This window comes from Hippopotamus amphibius, chromosome 3 (genome assembly GCF_030028045.1).
Source record: "Hippopotamus amphibius kiboko isolate mHipAmp2 chromosome 3, mHipAmp2.hap2, whole genome shotgun sequence".
NCBI lineage: Eukaryota > Metazoa > Chordata > Mammalia > Artiodactyla > Hippopotamidae > Hippopotamus > Hippopotamus amphibius.
The window spans coordinates 18989918-19011037 of record NC_080188.1 but is presented as its reverse complement, the minus strand read 5'-3'; the positions used below and the strand labels follow the sequence as shown (position 1 = coordinate 19011037).

Here is a 21120-nt window from a genome sequence, read left to right as displayed (position 1 = left end):
GGGCAGAACAGCATGAGCGGCAGCAGAGAAGGATGAGAATATGTGCCCGGCCCCCTCTCAGGCACTCCCAGCCACTAGAAAGGGGTTTGAGGGTCGCAGGGGGCTGGGGATGGGGAGGGACAAAGCGGGTTCAGTAAGCCCAACTGTTGAGACGAAGGTTTCGTTTTCTTTGTAAGTTTATTTGTACAAACATCTGAGTAATCCTAGTCACACTGTTTGAAATTGGGTGTCTGTGTAGTCACTGTACGGTCGATGCTGTGAGGTGCTAAGAAATGGCACAGATGCATGAGGGCAATCTTGCAGAGAAGCTAAGACACGTGCAGAAATAACTGACCAACTATGAAAACAGCCGTAAATGAGAAGACCCAAATGCTTATGTGGGCATTTGAGGTGGGCCTTAACAGACAAACATGGTCTTGAGAGGGAAGCTGTGTCCAGTGAGCACATCAGGGGCAGGAGCAAGGGGAGCCCAAAGATGCCTGCAGGAGAATTCAGACTGGTTCCGGGGAGAGCAAGTTGCTTTTGGTTTAGGGTTGAAGAGAGCGTGAAGAGGGAGAGCTGGAGGAGACTGGAAGTTTAGACTAAGGACAGATTGCAGAAAGCCTTGAGCTTCAGGCTGAGTTTGGGCTTCACTTCACTGTCGAAATGGAGACACCAATGGTTATACAACATTGTGAATGTACTTAATGCCACTAAAGAGTTTAATTTAGAATTGTTAAAATGATGAATCACTGGAGGTTTTCTTTTTAAAATGCAGTCACTTTCTTTAAAAAAAAAAAGAAAAGATATTAACTTTGTTAGTCACACTAAAGGATAGCCCTCAAACTAGTTTTCCAGAGTTACAGCCCCAAACTAAATGTTACCATCTAGTTTATTCATACATTGACACTGTATTAAAGTTTTAGACCAAAACCCAGGCATAAATATATCATTAGTGCCAGCCTTGCAAAATAATACTTATAAAGGACCTTTAAACTTCAGAGGATAAGTTGGATACGTGACCTCGTGCTGTCTTCCTCCCTTCCTTTTTCTTGAATATAGACTAAGAGACTAATTGTAGGTCTGCATTTTACAATATACCACTAGTAACATGGGAGATTATTTTAGGTGAACATACATTTTTCTTAATTTTAATAGGCATTTATTTTAAAGGCATTAGAATAAATGACTTACAAATTATATTAGTATAAACTTGGCTGCTCTAAAAGGGACCAAAAATGATAGTGTCTTAAACAGAAGGGAAACATATTTTTCTCACACATGGAAGTCCAGGTTGGTGGTCCAGGGCTGGCAGAGCACTTCCATAGTTGTCAGAGGCTCAGACTTCTTTACCTGGACTCTGCCACCCTTGACACAAGTCTTCTGTCTCATGGTCCAAGATGGCTGCTCCAGCTCCAACATCATGTTCTCATTCTAGCCAGCAGGGAAGGGGGAAGAGAACGGAAAAGTAGGACCCACCCTTTAATAGCACATCCAGAAATAGCACAAATCATTTATGCTGACATACCATTGGTCCCAACTTAGTCACATATCCACAACCAGCTGCAAAGGACTCTGGGAAATACAATTGCTAGCAAGATAATCAACCATGTGCCAGCTAAATATTCTACATGAAGTTTCATTTTAAGGGGATTTAAAGGACTTCCCTGGTGGCGCAGCAGCTAAGAATCACTTGCCAATGCAGGGGACACGGGTCCAATCCCTGGTCTGGGAAGATCCCACATGCTGCGGAGCCACTAAGCCCGCGGGCCACAACTGCTGAGCCTGCGCTCTAGAGCCCTTGAGCGGCAACTACTGAGACCATGTGCCGCAACTACTTAAGCCTGTGCTCCTAGAGCCTGTGTTCTGCAACAAGAGAAGCCACTGCAATGAGAAGCCCACACACCTTAAGGAAGAGTAACCCCCGCTCGCCGCAACTAGAGAAAGCCTGCGCCCAGCAACGAAGACCCAACGCAGCCAAAAAATAAATAAATAAATAACAAAAAATAATAAAGGGATTTATGTTTAGAAATTCAATCAATTGTAAAAAAAAAATTAATATATGATACTGTAGTTCCTATCCAGATAGAGCAAAAAATTGTGACAGTTTTAAAGGAATGACTAGAGTTTAAGAAACAGCAGTAGGTGATGTATTTTAATTAGTAACACTAAACATAGTGTTAGTTTTTCTAACACTAATGACCAAGCATACATAATGGCAAACATACAGATGGAAAGTGAATATTAAATGTTACTTGTTCTTTATCAACGATTTTCAAACTTGTGACCGACCCAAGCATCTCTATAGATGCTTCAGGCATTCAGCAAAGGATTGATTTAAATATAAACGTAAATATATATATACACACCTAGATAATTATATATCTAAAATTACCTACAAAGCTACTGTGAAAAAGACAGCAAGCAGAATTCTTGGTCAACATGGCAAACTGAGCACACATTTATATCCTTTTCCTTCTAAGGACACCATTAAAATTACAGTGAGGGGGGAAAGGCATAATCCCATAAAGCAAAGAGAATAGGAGGGGCCCATCAGTAGTCAAGAGATTTAAAGAAATTTCTGTAAAGCATGGAGTAGATGGATGTATACTGACTAAAGAGAAGAGTTGCTTCTTGGAATACTGATACGAGGGCCACAGGAGGAGGCCCGGTCCGCAGAACAGCAGAGGCTCTACCCAAAAGGAGGTAGGAGGGAGAGGGACACACACCAGGGCCTTAACTGTAGGTCTTTAACTTGAACAATCAACCTTCTCATCTCATCCACCCCTAGAGGCACCATAACAGACAGCCTGTCACTTACACCCATGTGATTACATCTTCCAGCCCCCAGTGTCAAGGGGAAATAAAAGAAAGAAAAAAAAAAAAAAAGTAGGTGGGGGCAGAGGGAAATTTCTTCTCTAAAGAAATTGATTCAACTGTTTGGGGAGAATTGTCACAATGAGTACTGTTTCACACCAGAACAAAGCCCAAGCCCAATACCAGATGTCTGCAAGCTGGCCCTAAAGCAAGCCAGCAAGTCAAAGGACTGTCTGGACTTTTGGGTTATATGCGTTGAATTAACCACATGCACTATTTTCATTCTCTCCTGAAATCTCACTAAAACGGCAGTAAAGAAATAACAAAAGTATGAAACAGATTAAGGACAGAAAATGAGAAAGGAGGCAGTAGATGAGAGATGTCAAACCATTTTTGGAAGGTGGACAGCAACGGGAGGCTAAGTAATACCATGAAGAGCAAGCAGAAACTTCAATGCCCACATAAGGAACTGCTTTCTAGATGTAGGTAATTGGCCCCTTAGAAGATCATGAGAATTAGAGGCACCACATATCACAAAAAGATGGGGTTTAGGTGTGTGCCAAAAACAGGGGACTTTGATGGAAGACTGTATAAGGAAGACTTGAATGCACCCAAGTCTCTACCCTACCCACCCCAAGAAACTACCTTTCCCACGCCTTAGCCTCAGGGGATATTAGAGGTTTACTTTCAGGAGGAATAGAATGAGAACGTTTCAGCCTTGGAGAGGGTGTTAGTGAGTTGCCACACTGGAAATAAGGAAACTAAATAAAAGCCTGCATACCGAACAGAGACCCACCTTCCCCTATCCGGCTTGCTTTTACTTAGCTGGCTCTGAGTAAGCAGGCAGCCAAGTTTATAATCCTCGAGGCAGGAGACTGGAGGGTTATAATTATTATTTCCAATCTTGACATTTGGGAATCACTCATTGAGAAATCTAACTCACCCCCCAAACACTCTACAGTGAAGCTCTATCAATTAGATAGCTCCCCCCGCTCCACCCCCCAGCTTCCAAATAGTTTTAGAGTGGCTCATCACTTAGTATGTCTGAACAGCCAAGGAACTGAAGGAGAGCCTTTAACACAAAAGGTAGAGACCAAAACAAACTAAGGAAACAGAGACAATGCTCAATGCAGACAACCACAACTTCAAAACACTATCCTTGGGGCTTCCCTGGTGGCGCAGTGCTTAAAGAATCCACCTGCCAACGAAGGGGACAAGGGTTCGATCCCTGCTCCAGGAAGATCCCACATGCTGCAGAGCAACTAAGCCCGTGTGCCACAGCTATTGAGCTTACACTCTAGAGCCCCTGAGCCACAGCTACTGAAGCCCACGCACCTAGAGCCCATGCTCTGCAACAAGAGAAGTCACCACAATGAAGAGCCCGTGCACCACAAGGAAGAGTAGCCCCCACTCACTGCAACTAGAGAAAGCCCTTGCACAGCAATGAAGACCCAGCGCGGCCAATAAATAAATAAATAAACTTATAAAAAAATACCCAAAACAAAACCCACCATCCTCAGAGAGAAAAATGGAAGAAACTGTAGCTAGGAAACAAGAACAGAGTGCTATTTAAAGGAAAAAAAAAAATCAGAGACATGCTCTTGAAAATTAAAATGTGGTGCCTAAAATTTTAGCAGGGGAATTGTCAAATGAAATTTTCATGGAAGTCCAACACAAAATAGATTAAAATGGTATTTTATAAGCACAAATGTATATTAAAATGCATGTGTGTGTGGCTTCCGAGTAGCTGGGACTCCCCACAGGGATGAAGGGGATGTGCTCACATTCTTCTCAGCTGCTGCTCCTGCTACTTTGCTCTATTCATATTCTGAAGAAACCTTTCTTTGCGGTGTTTTTCCCGTTTTTCTGCCTAAGTCCACTGGTGCTCATGTTTCTTAATGCCATAATACAAACAATATCTCTAAAGTTCAGATGCTTACAGGGAATTCCCTGGTGGTCCAGTGGTTAGGACTCAGCACTTTCATTGCTGGGGCCTGGGTTCTATCCCTAATCAGGGAACAAAGATCTCGCAAGCCGCATGGGATGGTCAAAAAATAAAAAAAATAAAAACTAAAAAAATAAAAGTAAAGATATCTCACCAAACAGGAACTGGGTTTCAGGGTTGGCAGATTCAGTGGCTGGAAAGGGGACAGGGACCCCTGTATTAATTGATTTCTTAAAAACCATGTGCATTTGTCACTTTCACTTTCTTAAAAATACCATTTGTGCTTTAGAAAGAAAAAGATCAGACATACTTACTGAAATGGGCACATACCAAATTTTAACACATTGGAGACCACTGATACATTAACTTGTGCTGCCCAATCAGGAAATTTTGTATAGGCTGCCTGCCATGTCTGTGCATTTAAATACGCTTTTTAATACATCATTGTTTAGGAAGGTCAAAGCTCTGCCCAGGCCCTTTAAAATTCAAGTCTGTCCATTCTTGCGCAGTTATGCAAGGGACCACACCTCTACAGCACATGTTCTTCACACTCAAACATCCAGCAAAGACCAGGCACTTGGTCACATATTCTAATGATGAATGAATAACAAATTCAGAAGATACTATTTGTGATTCCACTTTGAAACAAACGTTTCCTGCTAATCATCTTTCAGGTTTTGGATTAAATTTAACTGGAGACTATCTTGAGATGGCAAGATGTTTTAAATTTTTTAAATAATTTACTATTATTTAGCTGTCAGGATCTTTCTCAATACTATGTAACCAAAATAAAACAAGGGAGTAAGCAGACTGTTGAGGTCTCACAAAGACTGCAAATGTCATCCATGACTCCCAATTTCACATTCTTATCAAAACAGCTTCATCCTTACCATTCACTATTTTTATGTGCAGTTGTTACAAATCTAAAACTTTAACATACATTTGTGCTAATAAAATGCCATTTTAATTATTTTACATTGGGATACCAAAAATTTCATTTGACAAAATGACTCTTCTGCTAAAGTGTTTCATTACCAATTGCCTACACTGTGCAAAATTAGGAAATATCAGATTATGTTATAAAATCATAGTTTGAAAAGTAATCCATTTTTCCTGTGAAATAATAGATTTTAAGGAGGGTAGTTGCCAGAAATGTTAAAATGGAAAGCTGATGGGGTTAATTTTACACAGCAAAATTTATGAGAATCTATAAGGAAAGTGAGTCAAAGGCTGAATTAAAATAAAATGTAACTAATTTTCAAAGTTATGCATTTTATAAAAAAAAATTTGTTCACATATTTAAGACTTCAAAACAGAACTGGGTATCCAAAATACATATTTTACAATAGTGCCATCTAAATATTTCCTTTGTGAGATGTAGAAAAACAGGATTCAGAGTCAAAAGATGGAGTTCTAGCACTTAGGAAACAAATTCCTCATTCAGGTCATTACTAGGACAGAACACAACCACCTCACCAGAGTGATATGGGGAACAAAAGGAACAAATGGATAGTGCATGTGATGTAGCAAACTATTGTAAAATGAGAGTTAATATTTTATTCTTAGGTTATATTTCACCATCTTGGACAACATCATGGTCTTGGTTTGAGAGGTCCTAAACAAGTAATCAGTGCAAAACTATTTTGCAGGTCTAAAGTAGTCATATCAATGTGAGAAGACAACACTGAAACTCTTAAGCCTTTTAAAATTATTCCAATGATGTTATGCTATTATGCAAAGGACATATGTTAATCATAAGTAAACAGATATAATCTCAGTCTGTGTTGACTGTTTCATCACAGTATGTCATTTTTCAGAAATGAAATATGACGATGTATACAGGCTTCAAAGATTTTCTAGTTTTTAATGTATTGTTTAAATTATACTATTAACAGTAAACATGAAGATGTTTTATGATTACATCATAACAAGTAATTGTTTACTGGAACAAAGATATTCTAAAAGACAAATGAGTTATAATTAAATATGCACAGCTTATTGACATTTTTCTTAAAAAAAAAAAAAGACTGGGATATATTCACTGAAATCGAGGCATTCTGCCATCACTTCTGTTACCAACTGGAGTCAAAGTTTTAAAATTCTTGTGATCTTGAATGTCTTGTTAAGTGTTAGAGGGCTTTTGTTTCTTTTTTAGCCACTAGATTTTTCAGGAAAAATTCACCTATTTAAGAAAAATAAAAATACATTAGTATCAACTTAAAGTAAATTTCAGAATAATTATACTTCAGTGTTTCCCTTTGAAAGAAGACTTTTGTATTTATTGGTGTTTCTCTCTTCATAGATCTCAATGGCAATAATTTTTCTAACCTCACATATCCCCCATATCTTTGGTCCTTTCTTCAACCACAATAATTAGTCACTATTCTTAAACTTTTTCTATCACTACAATTTCTACCACTATTCTTTCCAGTAAAGAAATATTATAAAGGTGACCCTATTGTTTCTATGGGCTGCTTCTGTGCGTTTATTCCACTTTATGTGCACTATCTATTCCTCCTCACTGACAAAGTATTGCTCTTGGCACAATTCATTTCAGAGAGCAGTTCTGCTACATTATTAGCCTGGATCTGATGTTTATAAAACAGACATTGCTGCAGTTGAGCAGATTCATTTGATAGTATCTCTTTAGCTTATTCCCCTCTAGGGAAGCAAGAGCTCTTCATTTAAAATGGGCTTGCTTTCTCTCCACCCCCTAAGATGTGCCTGTGCACTAAGTTAGCTGCTTAGAGGGGGCACTTTCACTTTTCAGGTCATTAGGGTTCCATTTAGTTTATCACTGTTACAACACGGTTCAAAGCTTGTTGGCGGAACTCAGCACTGCAGGCCTGACTTTATGAGGAGTCTGCTGAACTTCTCTGTCATCTTAATATATGAGTAGAATTGTGATGATTGTATCTGTACACAATCACCAAGAATCCCAAGACTCATATTCTCTCCAAGTAACGGAGAGGATAATCCGTGCTGCTCCACGCCTCATCTAAACCTGACAAGAGTAGAACCATACTATCAGATCCTAATCCATCATCTAAATCTAAGACTTTGATCTTTTACTGGTAATTTTAAAGGAAATAAAAAGTTTATAAATCCTTATAAATATTAGAAATTTTCCTTACCAAAAATAACCCCCCCCAAACAAAAAACAAACAAACAAAAATCAAACCAACAAAGTAAAAACTCCTTTCAAATGATATTATTCTACTTTAACTACCCTGGAAGCTGATGTTGGTCCTATCCTTTATACATATTTTTAGCTTGACAGTAGCGCTCCTTGAAGAAGAATAAATCACTTATAATTATTTGTTTCCAAAATGCCCACATCCTGTCAGTCAGTGTTGAATCAAATTCTTGGGTTTTATAACTAAGATAAGCTGTTGTTAGTTCATTACAATATCTTCAGTTTCTTTACAGGAACACACTGAATACCACTAATACCTGAACATTAATTTTTACAAACAGAATTTATGCCTAATTTTAACACACCTAGGATTTAGACTCCACTATGTAACAGTCATTTAAAAGATCATTAATAAGGGAGGGAATACGGGGATATGTGTATAAATACAGATGATTGAACTTAGTGTACCTCAAAAAAATAATAATAAAATGAAAAAAAAAAGATCATTAATAGTATAATTTAGTTTGGACATATCCAAAAAATAACTAGCTGTTTATTCCTGTAATGGCCATTACCAAAGGACTTTATCTCCTGAAAAAGGCTTTTATTTTTATGTCAGCTCAAACTACTGACCAAAATAAGAACTGAAATTACAAAGGTAAAAAATTGGATTGTGGCTAGTAAAATTACACTAAATGTTTCCACAGGGAAAATAATCTTATGGATTTTTTCCCTGTTGCTTCTGGGAGGAAAAACACAAAGATATTAATGCAAATAGCAATGTTGTCAAATAGATACTTACCCTTATGAAGCAAAATTCCTAAAGATATTCCAGAAAAAAAAAATTGTTTTCTCCCCCACAAAAGACAACCACAGCTATTATCATTCTAATGTGGAAAATTATGGACTAAATAGAACTATGCTCTGCAGCCTAACTTACCTGCTTTATATGAAGAACGCACCAGTGGGCCACTTGCAGTATAATGAAATCCAAGTTCATTTCCTACTTTTTCCCAGTATTTGAACTTTTCAGGAGTAACGTATTCTTCAACCTAGATTTAAAGAATTAACTCTAGATTCTAGAATTTTTCCTAAATCATTTTCATTCTATACAAAAATATACTTGTTGGCTACTTGGTCAGAACGTAATTATAGTAAATTAGAGAGGAGGGGAAACATCAATTCTGTATTATATTAGCTATTCCAAAAGAGAAAGAAAATGAGATTATCTATAGAGATTATATACCTGTATCATTCCTTTATTGACTAACAGGTATCAAAAATTAGTCACGCCTATAAGATTCCTGAAGACAAGACTATGCTACTCATCTTGTATCTTCTGCTCGGCACTGTGTCTGGCACATGGTCACTACTCAAGAAAAGTTTTTTGAATGAATGAATAAAGGTCCACTATAGAAATAGGGAGACTGCCTTTTCTTTCTTACTTTCTTACTGGCTCTCATATAATTCTAAAACAAATCACAAGATCACCAAGTGTGAAGGAACGCAACTTCCCAACTTATAAATTTTTTTCCTGTAGGTCACTTAAGTTGTACAATTTGGGGGGCAGCGAATAAGTGCCAGTGTAGCTGCTTTATGCAGATAATAAAATGGAAACTGTAACTTAGAAATATAAATGGAATATTACACTAAAAAGCCAGCAGCTTCTTTGTTTTACCTAAAGAAAATAAAGATTTAATTCAAATTACCAATAAACATTTGGCAACTTATGGTAGTTGTACCTTAAGGTGGCGCTTTGTTGGCTGCATATATTGTCCTAAAGTCAAACAGTCCACATCTGCCTCACGAAGTGCTACAGGAAAAAAGCACACAATATATTAGCAGATGTTTTTACAATGCTAACTGTATGCATTGTTGTAAAGAGCAGCTTTTAATTATTATTTGAGCTTATTACTCTTTGAGCCAATAAATAACTATAAATTGGCCAAGGATCTTCAAGTAAAATAAAAGCTTTTCTATTTTAAAATTTAAGAAGCCCAATAACAACAGAGCAAATAGGTTTAATGGACTAAGGTTCGGCGAAATCCAAAGCACACCATGTTATGTAACAATTCTATAAATACGCACTTCCTCAAAGGCCTGAAGCCATCCTAGTCATCTTTGAATTGTCAGTGCTTGACAGAGCTCCTGGTACCTGGCTAGCATTCAAAAATTGTCTAATGAGTAAACAAGAAAAGTGGACAAAATCATGTTTTTAGTTGATGAAAGGGTAAGAAATAAAATGGGATGCAAATTTCATATCCTGAGCATCCTGTACACCATTCCATAGAATTTTAAGAAAACATACTTCCCTTCCATTCTATGCTGCTGTTTACAACTTTATACTGTATTTTTGTTCTCACTGGCACTTTCATGGAGACTATGGAGAAAGCCTAACAGGTCCTTCAAAGTGGGATTCCTGCTATTACTCAAATTAAATGGAAAAGAACTTTCATTTTCAATTTCTTTACCTTTCATTGTTGCATACACTTGCTCGTCACTCTCACCTAGACCCAACATTATACACGTTTTAGAAATAACATCAGGTCGGACTTCCTTGGCATGTTTCAGTACACGTAGAGACTGGTCAAAATTGGCCCGGGGATCACGAACTTTCCTTGAAAACAGCAAAGCTGTTGTCAGCAAGAACAACCACAAGCTCAACTGAGTACATAATTATGCAAGTAACCTGAAAGACCAGAAAAGTACATTCTAGACATCATGCTACATCATACGGTTCAATGGCAGCATTTGTGCACAAATGTCTAACTGTTACTTTAGGAAAGAAAATAAGGCTTCACTAGGCCCCCAGCTCTGTTGACTTTTCAGGCCTTTCAAGCCTGGGGCAGAGAAAATGAGAATGAATGAATTATTCATTGAGAAACCAGGATTCTGAAGCTGTGAAAGAGTCACTATAAGGGTAGTTGAGAGAAGGGGAAAAAAGTGGAAGAAAATCTTGATACTGAACAAAGAAAAAACTGTTTAACCTGAACCATTTCAGACGACTGAAACTTTTATGTTCATTTCTCTTCTAGAGACTAAGCTGCCCTCTGCTGGTAAGTATAGAGCGTGGACATCTCTTAAGTAAAAAAAATACGATTCTGGAATTTTCACTGGAAAGGATAATGTTTTTTAAATGAAAACAGAGAAACTGGCACCCACTGGTGGTAGTATCATGAGATATGACAGGGTTGGAGCAGACGGTGCTAGACTTCAACAGGGGCCAAACCACCAAGGCTTAAATGGATAAGGCCCAGAGGAGAGAATGTTGCAGATGTTAAATCAGCATTCATTTGAATTCTAATGTACCTTTATTTTGTGTAATTGATTTGTTGTTATGGTTGTCATTTTTAATCAAAGACCAGTTTACAGGGAAAAAAGGAAACAAATTTATGAATTTAAAAATAACCACAGAGACCAGTGGGTAGGACCCCATGCTCCCAAAGCAGGGGGCCTGGGTTCGATCCCTTGTCAGGGATCTAGATCCTTCACGCATGCCTCAACTAAAAAGATCCCGCATGCCGTAACTTAAGACCTGGTGTGGCCAAAATAAAAAAAAAATTAAAAAATTAAAAAAAAAGAGAAAGGACTTCCTAGGTGGCGCAGTGGTAAAGAATCTGCCTGCCAATGCAGGGGACACGAGTTCGAGCCCTACCCTGGGAAGATTCCACATGCCACGGAGCAACTAAGCCTGTGCGCCTAAAAAAGAAACAAAAAAAAAAAAAAGAGAGAAAGAAAAATGACCACAAAACTGCTAAGGAAATTAATTACTTTTTGAAAGTATTTCTCCACTGAATTTAAGTTATGCTCCCTAATACAATTATGATTTAGTGGAAATGCTGGTTATTATCATACCTCTTTCTATAACACAGAATAATGTGTAAAACCTAATAAAATCACTGTCAAATGAGTTACTAAAATAATGGAAATGAATGTATTGGGCTTCCCTGGTGGCGCAGTGGTTAAGAATCCGCCTGCCAATGCAGGACCCACGGGTTCGATCCCTGGCCCGGGAAGATCCCACATGCTGCGGAGCAACTAAGCCCGTGAGCCACAACTACTGAGCCTGCGCTCTAGAGCCCTCAAGCCACAGCTACTGAGTCCATGTGCCATGACTACTGAAGCCTGTGTGCCTAGAGCCTGTGCTCCACAACAAGATAAACCACTGCAGTGAGAAGCCCGTGCACCCCAATGAAGAGTAGCCCCCGCTCTCTACAACTACAGAAAACCCAAGAGCAGTAATGAAGATGCAATGCAGCAAATAAAAATAAATTTTAAAAAATGCATTAATCTTGGACTCCCTAGGTGGCGCAGCGGTGAGGAGTCCGCCTGCCAATGCAGGAGACACGGGTTCGAGCCCTGCCCTGGGAGGATTCCACATGCCATGGAGCAACTAAGCCCGTGCGCCACAACTATTGAGGCTGTGCTCTAAAGCCCGTGAGCCACAACTACTGAGCCCATGTGTCGCAACTATTGAAGCCCATGTGTCTTGGGCCCGTGCTCCACAACAAGAGAAGCCACTACAATGAAGAGCCTGCGTGCCACAATGAAGAGTGGCCCCCGCTCGCAGCAACTAGAGAGGGCCCGTGTGTGGCAATGAAGACCCAACGCAGCCAATAAATAAATAAAATAAATAAATTAAGTTAAAAAAATGTATTAATCTTGCCTGAAATTTTTCATTTTTCTGAAATATGAATGTACTCATTGATGTAGAATAACAATCTGTAATTATTCCAAACTACCAAAATTATTAGGAAGAATATGAAAGCATAGTATCTACTTTTTAAAAGAGATCTGAAATACATCTGAATGATACCAGGTTTTTCTTCAGCATCATTTACTGCACATATTATTGCCAAATAGCCTCTTTAAAAGTCTTTTTTCAGAACTACAATCAAAGCAATTGCTCTCACGTAATTTTTTCTTTTTGAAAACTGTTCTTTGAAAAAAAGCAGCTCACTGGCACTTGCAATGATACTTTACAAAAAAAGGGAAAAAAAGATGTTCTTTATGTGTGTGTGCACCAAAACATAAATACACATGTATAAATATATAAGTATATATACACTTAGATGTTAGTCATTGATACTACTAGGTGGAAATACTATGGGTGATGTTTTCACTCTTTTTGTTGGCTACATTTTCTGATTTTTCTATAATAGACATATGTTGTTTCTGTTTAAAAAGAGGATTCAGTTTATAAGTCAGTTACAAAGTTCTCCCCTGAAAAAAGTGAGAAAATATATAGCAGATTGTGACCCTCCAAACTTCCCAACATTACTTGTACATGGAATCACCTCTGTAATTCTGGAACTGTTTCTACATTATGTGCATATACATCTAATCCTGACAGAGCAACTTTTTCTATTGCTTTAAGATCTCCTCGAAAATCAGGGGTGAGGCATTCCACAAGGATTTTCGGATTCCTAGGATGAAAAAGAGATAAGTATCAAACTGAGGAAAAGAATTGACATAACTGTTGCTCAAAATAGAAGTCACCAGTACTCATTCAGTATCAGTTTCAACACAGTAAGCTTTAGAACTTTGCCAAGAACAGCCTGAACATACAAATGTTTATATATGAACTGCTAAATGAAAAACAAAACCAAAAAACACCGAACAAACCTAGAACATCAAATAATATGTACACTGTGATTAAAACACATCTGCACACAAAAATAATGATCAGAATAAATTTGGGGATTATACAGACTTTTAAACTTTATTAAGTAGGTATTAAAAATTGTTTAAAGGAATTAAAATATAAATATAAAACATTAAATATAACTTTTGTAATTTTTAGAAAATATTGGGATATTGCTTATGTGAATACAAATATTAATTGCTTTAATTTTGAATTCTTTTAAAATTCACAAATAGTGCCCTCCTGCCTTCCTCTAGACAAATATCTCACAAGTGCTCTGAGCTTTAAAAACTATCTTCTGAGTTGCTGAGTCATGAGCTTTGCTTAAATGAAATGCAAGCTAAACATTAACCTTCCTATTTATATTCTGGCTATATCTATGCATTCAAGCATTAAAACATGAACTAGGTCATAACGCTGTTCCCTTTGGCAAGGAGTAGAAATGACTGGGAAACTAATAAACTTTTTCACAAACCCAACTGCAAAGTTTTTTTTGGAGCTGTTTCATGAGAGAACAGATGTGGAAAGGACCACATACACATCCTCTCATGGCTACAAGAGATGTTGAAAGAACACATCTTACAACTCACTGTTTTTTTAACTGCAAGTTGAGACCCATTAGTAGTTTGTGAAATCAATTTTGTGGGTGGCAAACAAAACTTTTAATGAACTATAAAAAAAATAAAATAGAAAATACTGGAGGAAATCACTGAAAAAACATTTACTGAGTGTGCTAGGTGCCAGACTAGTATGGAGCTGTAAAAAATAAGCATAAACTTTTTTAATGCTTTTTAAACAGAATGTACATATTAATAGAATATGAGTTACGGGTAAAATTCCCAGGGCATATCAATATTGATAAAATGTATATCAAGATTACATATTTTAACAATGTGGGAGTTTATCTCATCCTAACTTCTTCTAGCAGATGATTTATTTAAATCAGTGCTAGGAAGACTAGTTTTATACTTCTCATAAAATTACTCAAAGTTTAGACTGATACTCAAATATGAAGGAAGGGTCCTATGGACTAAAGGTCCATGAATAAGTCTGTGCCCCTGCATCGCTAAAATTTCTGTAAGCATGTATCTGTGAGTTTGAATATGATTTTTCCAGAGAAAAGACCACATAATTCCAGCAGACGGGTTTATAACCCCCACAAAAGGTTAATAACCACTGCTTTAAGGTAAAGACCTAAAATAAACTGAATTTATATGGGTCAACAAAAGTCCTTAAATTACACAAGCAAATGCAAAAACAAGTACCTTTCCTTTAAGTAAGATACAGTCTTTGCAAAGTGCTCAGCTCCTCCATCAGGTATATCTAGAAATAGAAGAGTCCACTGCTTAAGATGATGTTGCAACTTAGTAAAAGCCAGTTTCTAGAAGAGGTAATAATGATGCACTAACCATCTCGATCCACAGACGTCAGGACAACGTAATCCAGACCCCACTCTGCAATTGCCTTGGCAGTATTATAGGGCTCATTGGCATCCAGCGGAGGTGGATTTCTTGCAGTCTTAACAGAACAAAATCTACAACCTCTTGTACATGTGTCACCCATCAACTAGAATAGAGATGTTACAATTGAAACCAAATACACAGATGACTTTGAGGAATGTAATGTTAAGGGAATAAAGCTGTAGTGAATTATAAATTTTGATTCTTTTTATAAGAAATTTAAAACATTCAAAGCTAAAAAATTCAGTTAAGGAATACAAACATACATGGTAAAACTAAAGGAAAGGAAATGATAAACTCAGATTTAAAAGTGTTAAGGGAAAAACGAAGGGGCGGGATCAGGGAGGGACGCACAGAGCAACTCAGAGATAAGACTCACGTTCTGCTCTCAAACTGAGGGTGAGTATCAGGGTGTCTGGGTTACAAAGGCTATAGGTTACAAAGATAACATGTATAAAGATACACAGGTTATAAAGATTCCTTCATATCTATTTAATTTTAATAAAAATAATTTAAAAAATATTCAATTAACCTATCAATATGCAGATCTCTGTGGAAGTTAAACAGAAGAAAGAAAAACCATGTAAGAAGTTAATAATCTGCTTCCCCTTCTGCTGAAAAATTAGCTGATGACCCTAAAAGAAAACAACAAAAAACTGCTTCCCTGCTGTTTCTCCAGGACGCTGCTTCTGCTGCCATAAGTAACCACTGTGCTCTGCCCCTGGCCAAGCACGGCCACTGCATATGTTTTGGAGCCACTGGAGTTTCAAAGTCCCATGCTAGGGTTGTGATTTGGGGGAGAAAGCGATTCTTCCCTTTCATGTTTAACTCTCTCAGCGGGGACTCAGTGCAATGGTAATGAGGCCCAACTCTCACAGAACTTTACTGAAACAACAAAATCTCCCAGGAACCACTATGAGTCAGTAGTGGGGAAAGAGACCAGGCAAGGGATAAAATCAGAGATTTTGGACTTCCCTGGTGCCGCAGTGGTTAAGAATCCACCTGCCAATGCAGGGGATACCGGTTCAATTCCCGGTCCGGGAAGATCCCACATGCTGTAGAGCAACTAAGCCCGTGAGCCACAACTACTGAGGCTGTGTGCCACAACTAGGGAAGCTCACACACCTAGAGCCCGCGTTCCACAACAAGAGAAGCCACCACACAGAGAAGCCTGCGCGTGGCAACAAAGAGTAGTCCCTGCTCGCTGCAACTAGAGAAAGCCCTTGCACAGCAATGAAGACCCAATCCAGACAAAAAATAAATAAATTTATAAAAATAAATAAATAAATAAAATAAAAGCACAGTATTATTAAAACAAAACAAAACAAAACAAAACAAAAACACAGCGATTTCCATCATGGAGTGTTCAGAATTACTCCTTCCTCCAAGAATTGACATTACATAACTTAGATAAGCCATCCAGCTGGCTCTGTATTATTCCAGAAGGAGCTCCATCTCATAAGAATCCCCAGTTCCTCACGTAAATAGCCTCTCTCTCTTTTTTAATAGGTCTGGGGTGGGTCCAAGAGTTCACATTTCTTTTCTTTTAAAAAAAATATTTATTTATTTATTTATTTGGCTGCACCAGGTCTTAGTTGCGGCATAAGGGATCTTTGTTGCGGCATAAGGGATCTTTGTTGCAGCATGCGAACTCTAAGTTGTGGCATGCACGTGGGATCTAGTTCCCTGACCAGGGATCAAACCTAGGCCCCCTGCATTGGGAGTGAGGGGTCTTAGTCACTGGACCACCAGAGAAGTCCCTGTAAATAGTCTCTTGCTGATATAACTCAACAGTTTATCAGACATTCCCCAGACAAGTATGAACTTTCAGTTGCACATAATTTAGATTTAACCCAATACTTCAATATCCAAAGTCCTCTGTATAAATAAATACAGTAGACTGCATTGTTAATCCTATTTTCTACTCCATCGTATTAAGATTATACATCTCACCCACTGCCATGTAACTTGCAGGGCCCTCCTGCTGGAGGAGGAACTTATGCCTCTACTCCCATTCATGTCTGGCTTGGCCATGTGACTTACTTTGGCCAACAGAATGACAGCAGCCATGAGGAATCAGAAGCCTCAAATATGCATGGATGGTTGGCTTGCCCTCTTATACTCCTTTCATCCTCCATGATAAGAATATGCCTTGGAGAGCCAATGGTCCAAGAATAAAGCTGTGTAGAGCAGACCTGAACCCAAGCTACTTCCTGGAGTCCAGCTTAGCCCAGTCATGATCAGATGAACACGGGCCAACTGAAAGGCCCATGAGGGAGAAAAATAAATGCTTGTTATTTAAGAGGCAAAATAAATAACAAGTTAAGCAAACATGAAAAACATTTCCAAAAATTAATAGAAGAGATATCTCAAGGCAGCACATGATTAACTATCAGGTAGATGGAAGAGAAGAATCAATAACAGACTTGTTCAGAGAAGGATGAGATTATAACAGGCTGGATTATTCCGTTGGGTTTTTTCCCACATTTCTCATAAATTCATATGTAACAAAAAATCTGATTAGAGATTCATAATGCACATTTGTAGGAGAAAGACATAAAACATTTCCTTTCAGTTTCTAGACTTTAGAATTTGAGGCTGGCCTTACCATGATCGTGGCTGTGGCAGTGGCATATTTTCCGCCTCCCCAGCACTCTCCAATATTGGGACATCGAGCTTCCTCACACACCTGTGGGTAAAAGGGAACTGAATACAATAAGGTTGAAAATATTTACCAATTGAGCACATTAGTCATCAGGCATTTTACACTATCCATTCTTTACAGCATACTTATGAAGAAATTCACTCTTCAAAAATGCTGTTAATTCCATTTTTAAATTAAAAACTATATGAACGTATATATTGTACATGTGCAAATAAAAAGGTCTGCAAGGGTATATGTTAACAGTTAAAGTGTTGTAACAGTTAAACATGTGAGATTGCATATAGGATGCTTCACATTTAATATACTCTTTCCAACAAGCAAGTACTTAATTTGTAATATAAAACAAACAACAAAAATCCTCATTCCCTAAATTGCAGAAAAAAAATTTTTCTTTTTGTTTGCACTATTAGATGAGAGGTTAAGAAATATAATTACTGGGCCTTCCTAGGTGGCGCAGTGGTTACGAATCCGCCTGCCAATGCAGAGGACACGGTTTGAGCCCTGGGCCAGGAAGATCCCACATGCCTTGCAGCAAATAAGCCCATGCGCCACAACTATTAAGCCTGCACTCTAGAGCCCGTGAACCGCAACTATTGAGCCCACGTGCCGCAACCACTGGAGCCCACACGCCTAGATCCCGTGCTCTGCAACAAGAGAAGCCACTGCAATAAGGAGCCCGCACACCACAATGAAGAGTAGCCCCCACTCTCCACAACCAGAGAAAGCCCATGTGCAGCAACAAAGACCCAATGTAGCCAATAAATAAACAAATAAATAAAAATTTAAAAAATAAAAAAAAAAGACTGTTTTCATGAAAAGAATGTGTTTTTTTTAAAAAAAGAAAGAAATACAATTACTTTTTGTTTTCTTTTGCAGGGAAAATAATCCTTAAATGTATTTCCATTACTGAAAGTAATGTATCACTAAACATCTTTATTTACTTTCTTTGCTACTTTTGATATGTATTTTATCAATTTTTAAGTTACATATATGTAGAAAAATTATGGCTCTGGTAAAGAGGGGTATTTAATCCTCTGACAACTTACCGTATGAAGATTTAAATTCCGCAATGTATATTTCAGTTTATTGTAATTTTTCCCCATGGGAATCTCTGTCTTTAGCCATGGAGGTAGTCTTAACCTGAGGAGAGCCAAATACAACTATACATTAACAAATATGTTCCCAAATAATCACACAGCTTTGAAGTTACGCTGCTCTATCACAATTTCTAGTTAGGACCTCCCCCCCTCATAATTCTGGATTAACTCTTTTAATTTCTGCCATAGGAGTAATAACAGAGAATCAAATTTAGATCTGCTCAAGCCACTTTAGAAAACACCCTTTACTGTGTCTAACAAGGCACTTTGCTTATGTCTACCTTTTGCAAAGGCAGAGAGTAACACCATCCCACTAAAAAATGAAGCTTTTCAACATCTCATTCCCTAATATACAATACTGATGAAAAGTTCTATATTTGTTCAGATTAAGGAAGAAATCCCACAAGTGAACTTTCTGCTCTACATCCTAGATTTTGATAGTTATTAAATACAAAAAAATCTAAAATTTGGAGTGAAGACTATATCCTTAGGTTTCCCTTGACTTCTGCCCACTCATGGTCTAGAAGTTGCTGGGTAAAGCAACCCCCAAAACAATTTGCTCTCTGCACTAAATTCCCTTACCATTCTTTTAAACTAAGGGATGTTACCCATAGGTCATATGTACAGTGACTAGGAGAAGCAACAAGTTAGATCACCAACACCCAGTAACAATGAAAAACTTATCAAAGTGTAATAGAATAGTAGCAAGGTGATAATCTTTGCTCTCTGAAGAAATCTGTTGCAGGTCCCAGGAAGGCTGAAGAAAAACTGTTAGAGGGCAGAGAGAAAAGAAATAGATTCCAACAATTTCACCTATTTACCTATTCTATCTATGTTTCTTATCACTTCTTTCTAATGATTTTTAGCTAAATTTAACAAGCTGATTAAAAATATACTCTAGGGCTTGATTATATCTGAAAATGATGCACTGTGAAGAAATAGGACATTAAAATTATCTCAAAATTTCAGTTACCTTTCTCCTTTCTGGCGTTTTAAGTTTCCTTTATATTCATCCCAGGTGCTCTTGTCTGCTAGATCACCAGATACAAAATCTTGAAGGTCTGGTCCATTCTGTAAAAATTCCCTTTTTTTATCTGTCAAGGAACTTACTTTTCTGACTGGACTGCATAAATATCGTCCAAATACCTAAACAAAGGGTTCATTATGACATTTAGTTAGTGGGGTTTGGAATAACTTAGTTTTAACCTACTTTAATACCTAAAAGGAAGTGTGAAACCCAGAGAACTGATTCAAAAATTATGTCAAATTATTTACAAGCTCTGTGTAGGAGCTTCGAATCTAAGATTCAGGAGGACCCAAGGGGAACAAACCAGACCTAACGGAGAATGGGAGCTGATCACTTCCTGCTAGATTTAGAATAGATCTGGAAATCATTGGAACTGGCTAACATGCCACACTTTCATGTAATCTGTTTAGGTACTAAAAGTCTCTCTTTCAAGTTTACATTGCAATAACGGGAGAAAAAGCTACAGCTCTGAATTTTCTATTCCTGATTTGAGTCAAGGACATTTAAATGACATTTTCAGTAAACCTCTCTGCTTTGGTCTTTGGATAAGTATATGTGTTAAAACGTAAAGGTAGTGCTCAGCTGGTTTCACAGAACTTGAAGAAGGGAAACCAAACCTCATGTTTTAATTTTCTAGGTTATATTCTGTTTTTGAACAAGGAAGTTGCTCAATATACATTTGTTGACCATAAGGAGCCAATGGCTTCTCCATCGGAACACACACATGGACAAGGCGCTGCACGATTGCTACTGTACTCGCCCAGGTCTCCCGCTCAAGTCTAGAGCACAGACTTGGATTCTAATTGCCCAAACTGGTGTCTAGCGCACAAGAAGAACTCAACATAAAGTACTAATTTGGAGCGCCTATAGCAGTGCTCCTATAACGCTCCAATAAATACAGAGTACAAAACACTGATATGCAGGAAAAAAAAGCGCTCGGCCCTAGCCGGAGACACCTACAAACAAGCTAGTACCAGACACTTAACCTCGTGGGGGTGTCGGAAGAATAAAGTGAGATAACACACGAATAATGTTTACAACAGTACCTGGCTACAAAGAAACAGTAAGTGCTGCCATTACTGGGCGCTCTAAAGGGATGGGAGCCCCCACCCCACGCCCGCACCCTGCTCGCCCCGCCGCTCACCCGGGGGCCCACGGTGCGGACCGCGCCCCCGCATCGTAGAGACATCCCGCTCTTTTTTTCCCTAGCAGAGCCGAGCGATCACTAATTCCCAAGAAAAAAAAAGAGATGGAAAAATCCGTCGCTCGACTTATGACAGACAACCTGAGTCACCCCTGACCCGGTGGAACCTGCGCTGCTCCGCGATTGGCTGCTTTAGCTTAGCGGCG

The 21120-nt window shown here is 38.3% G+C and overlaps 1 protein-coding gene across 4 annotated transcripts; it reads right to left on the bottom strand.

Moving 5' to 3' along the window:
- Positions 1–230: 230 nt before the first annotated feature.
- Positions 231–21059, bottom strand: LIAS (lipoic acid synthetase). Of its 4 annotated transcripts, XR_009052798.1 has the most exons (12): positions 20915–21054; positions 19717–19889; positions 18693–18786; positions 17590–17670; positions 14931–15087; positions 14787–14844; positions 13175–13303; positions 10349–10494; positions 9620–9690; positions 8818–8929; positions 1259–1413; positions 231–764 (listed from the first exon to the last, which is right to left on the bottom strand). XR_009052798.1 is itself a non-coding variant. In XM_057729015.1 (11 exons), exons 1-11 carry the CDS (start codon positions 20957–20959, stop codon positions 1409–1411), a joined length of 1071 nt encoding a protein of 356 aa, XP_057584998.1. In that variant the 5' UTR covers positions 20960–21054; the 3' UTR covers positions 231–1408. The 4 variants fall into 4 exon arrangements, 3 of the variants coding, with proteins under 3 accessions (XP_057584998.1, XP_057584997.1, XP_057584999.1); XM_057729015.1 differs by having other exon boundaries at positions 231–1413; XM_057729014.1 differs by lacking the exons at positions 231–764; positions 1259–1413 and adding an exon at positions 6592–6923 and having other exon boundaries at positions 20915–21058.
- Positions 21060–21120: the final 61 nt, after the last annotated feature.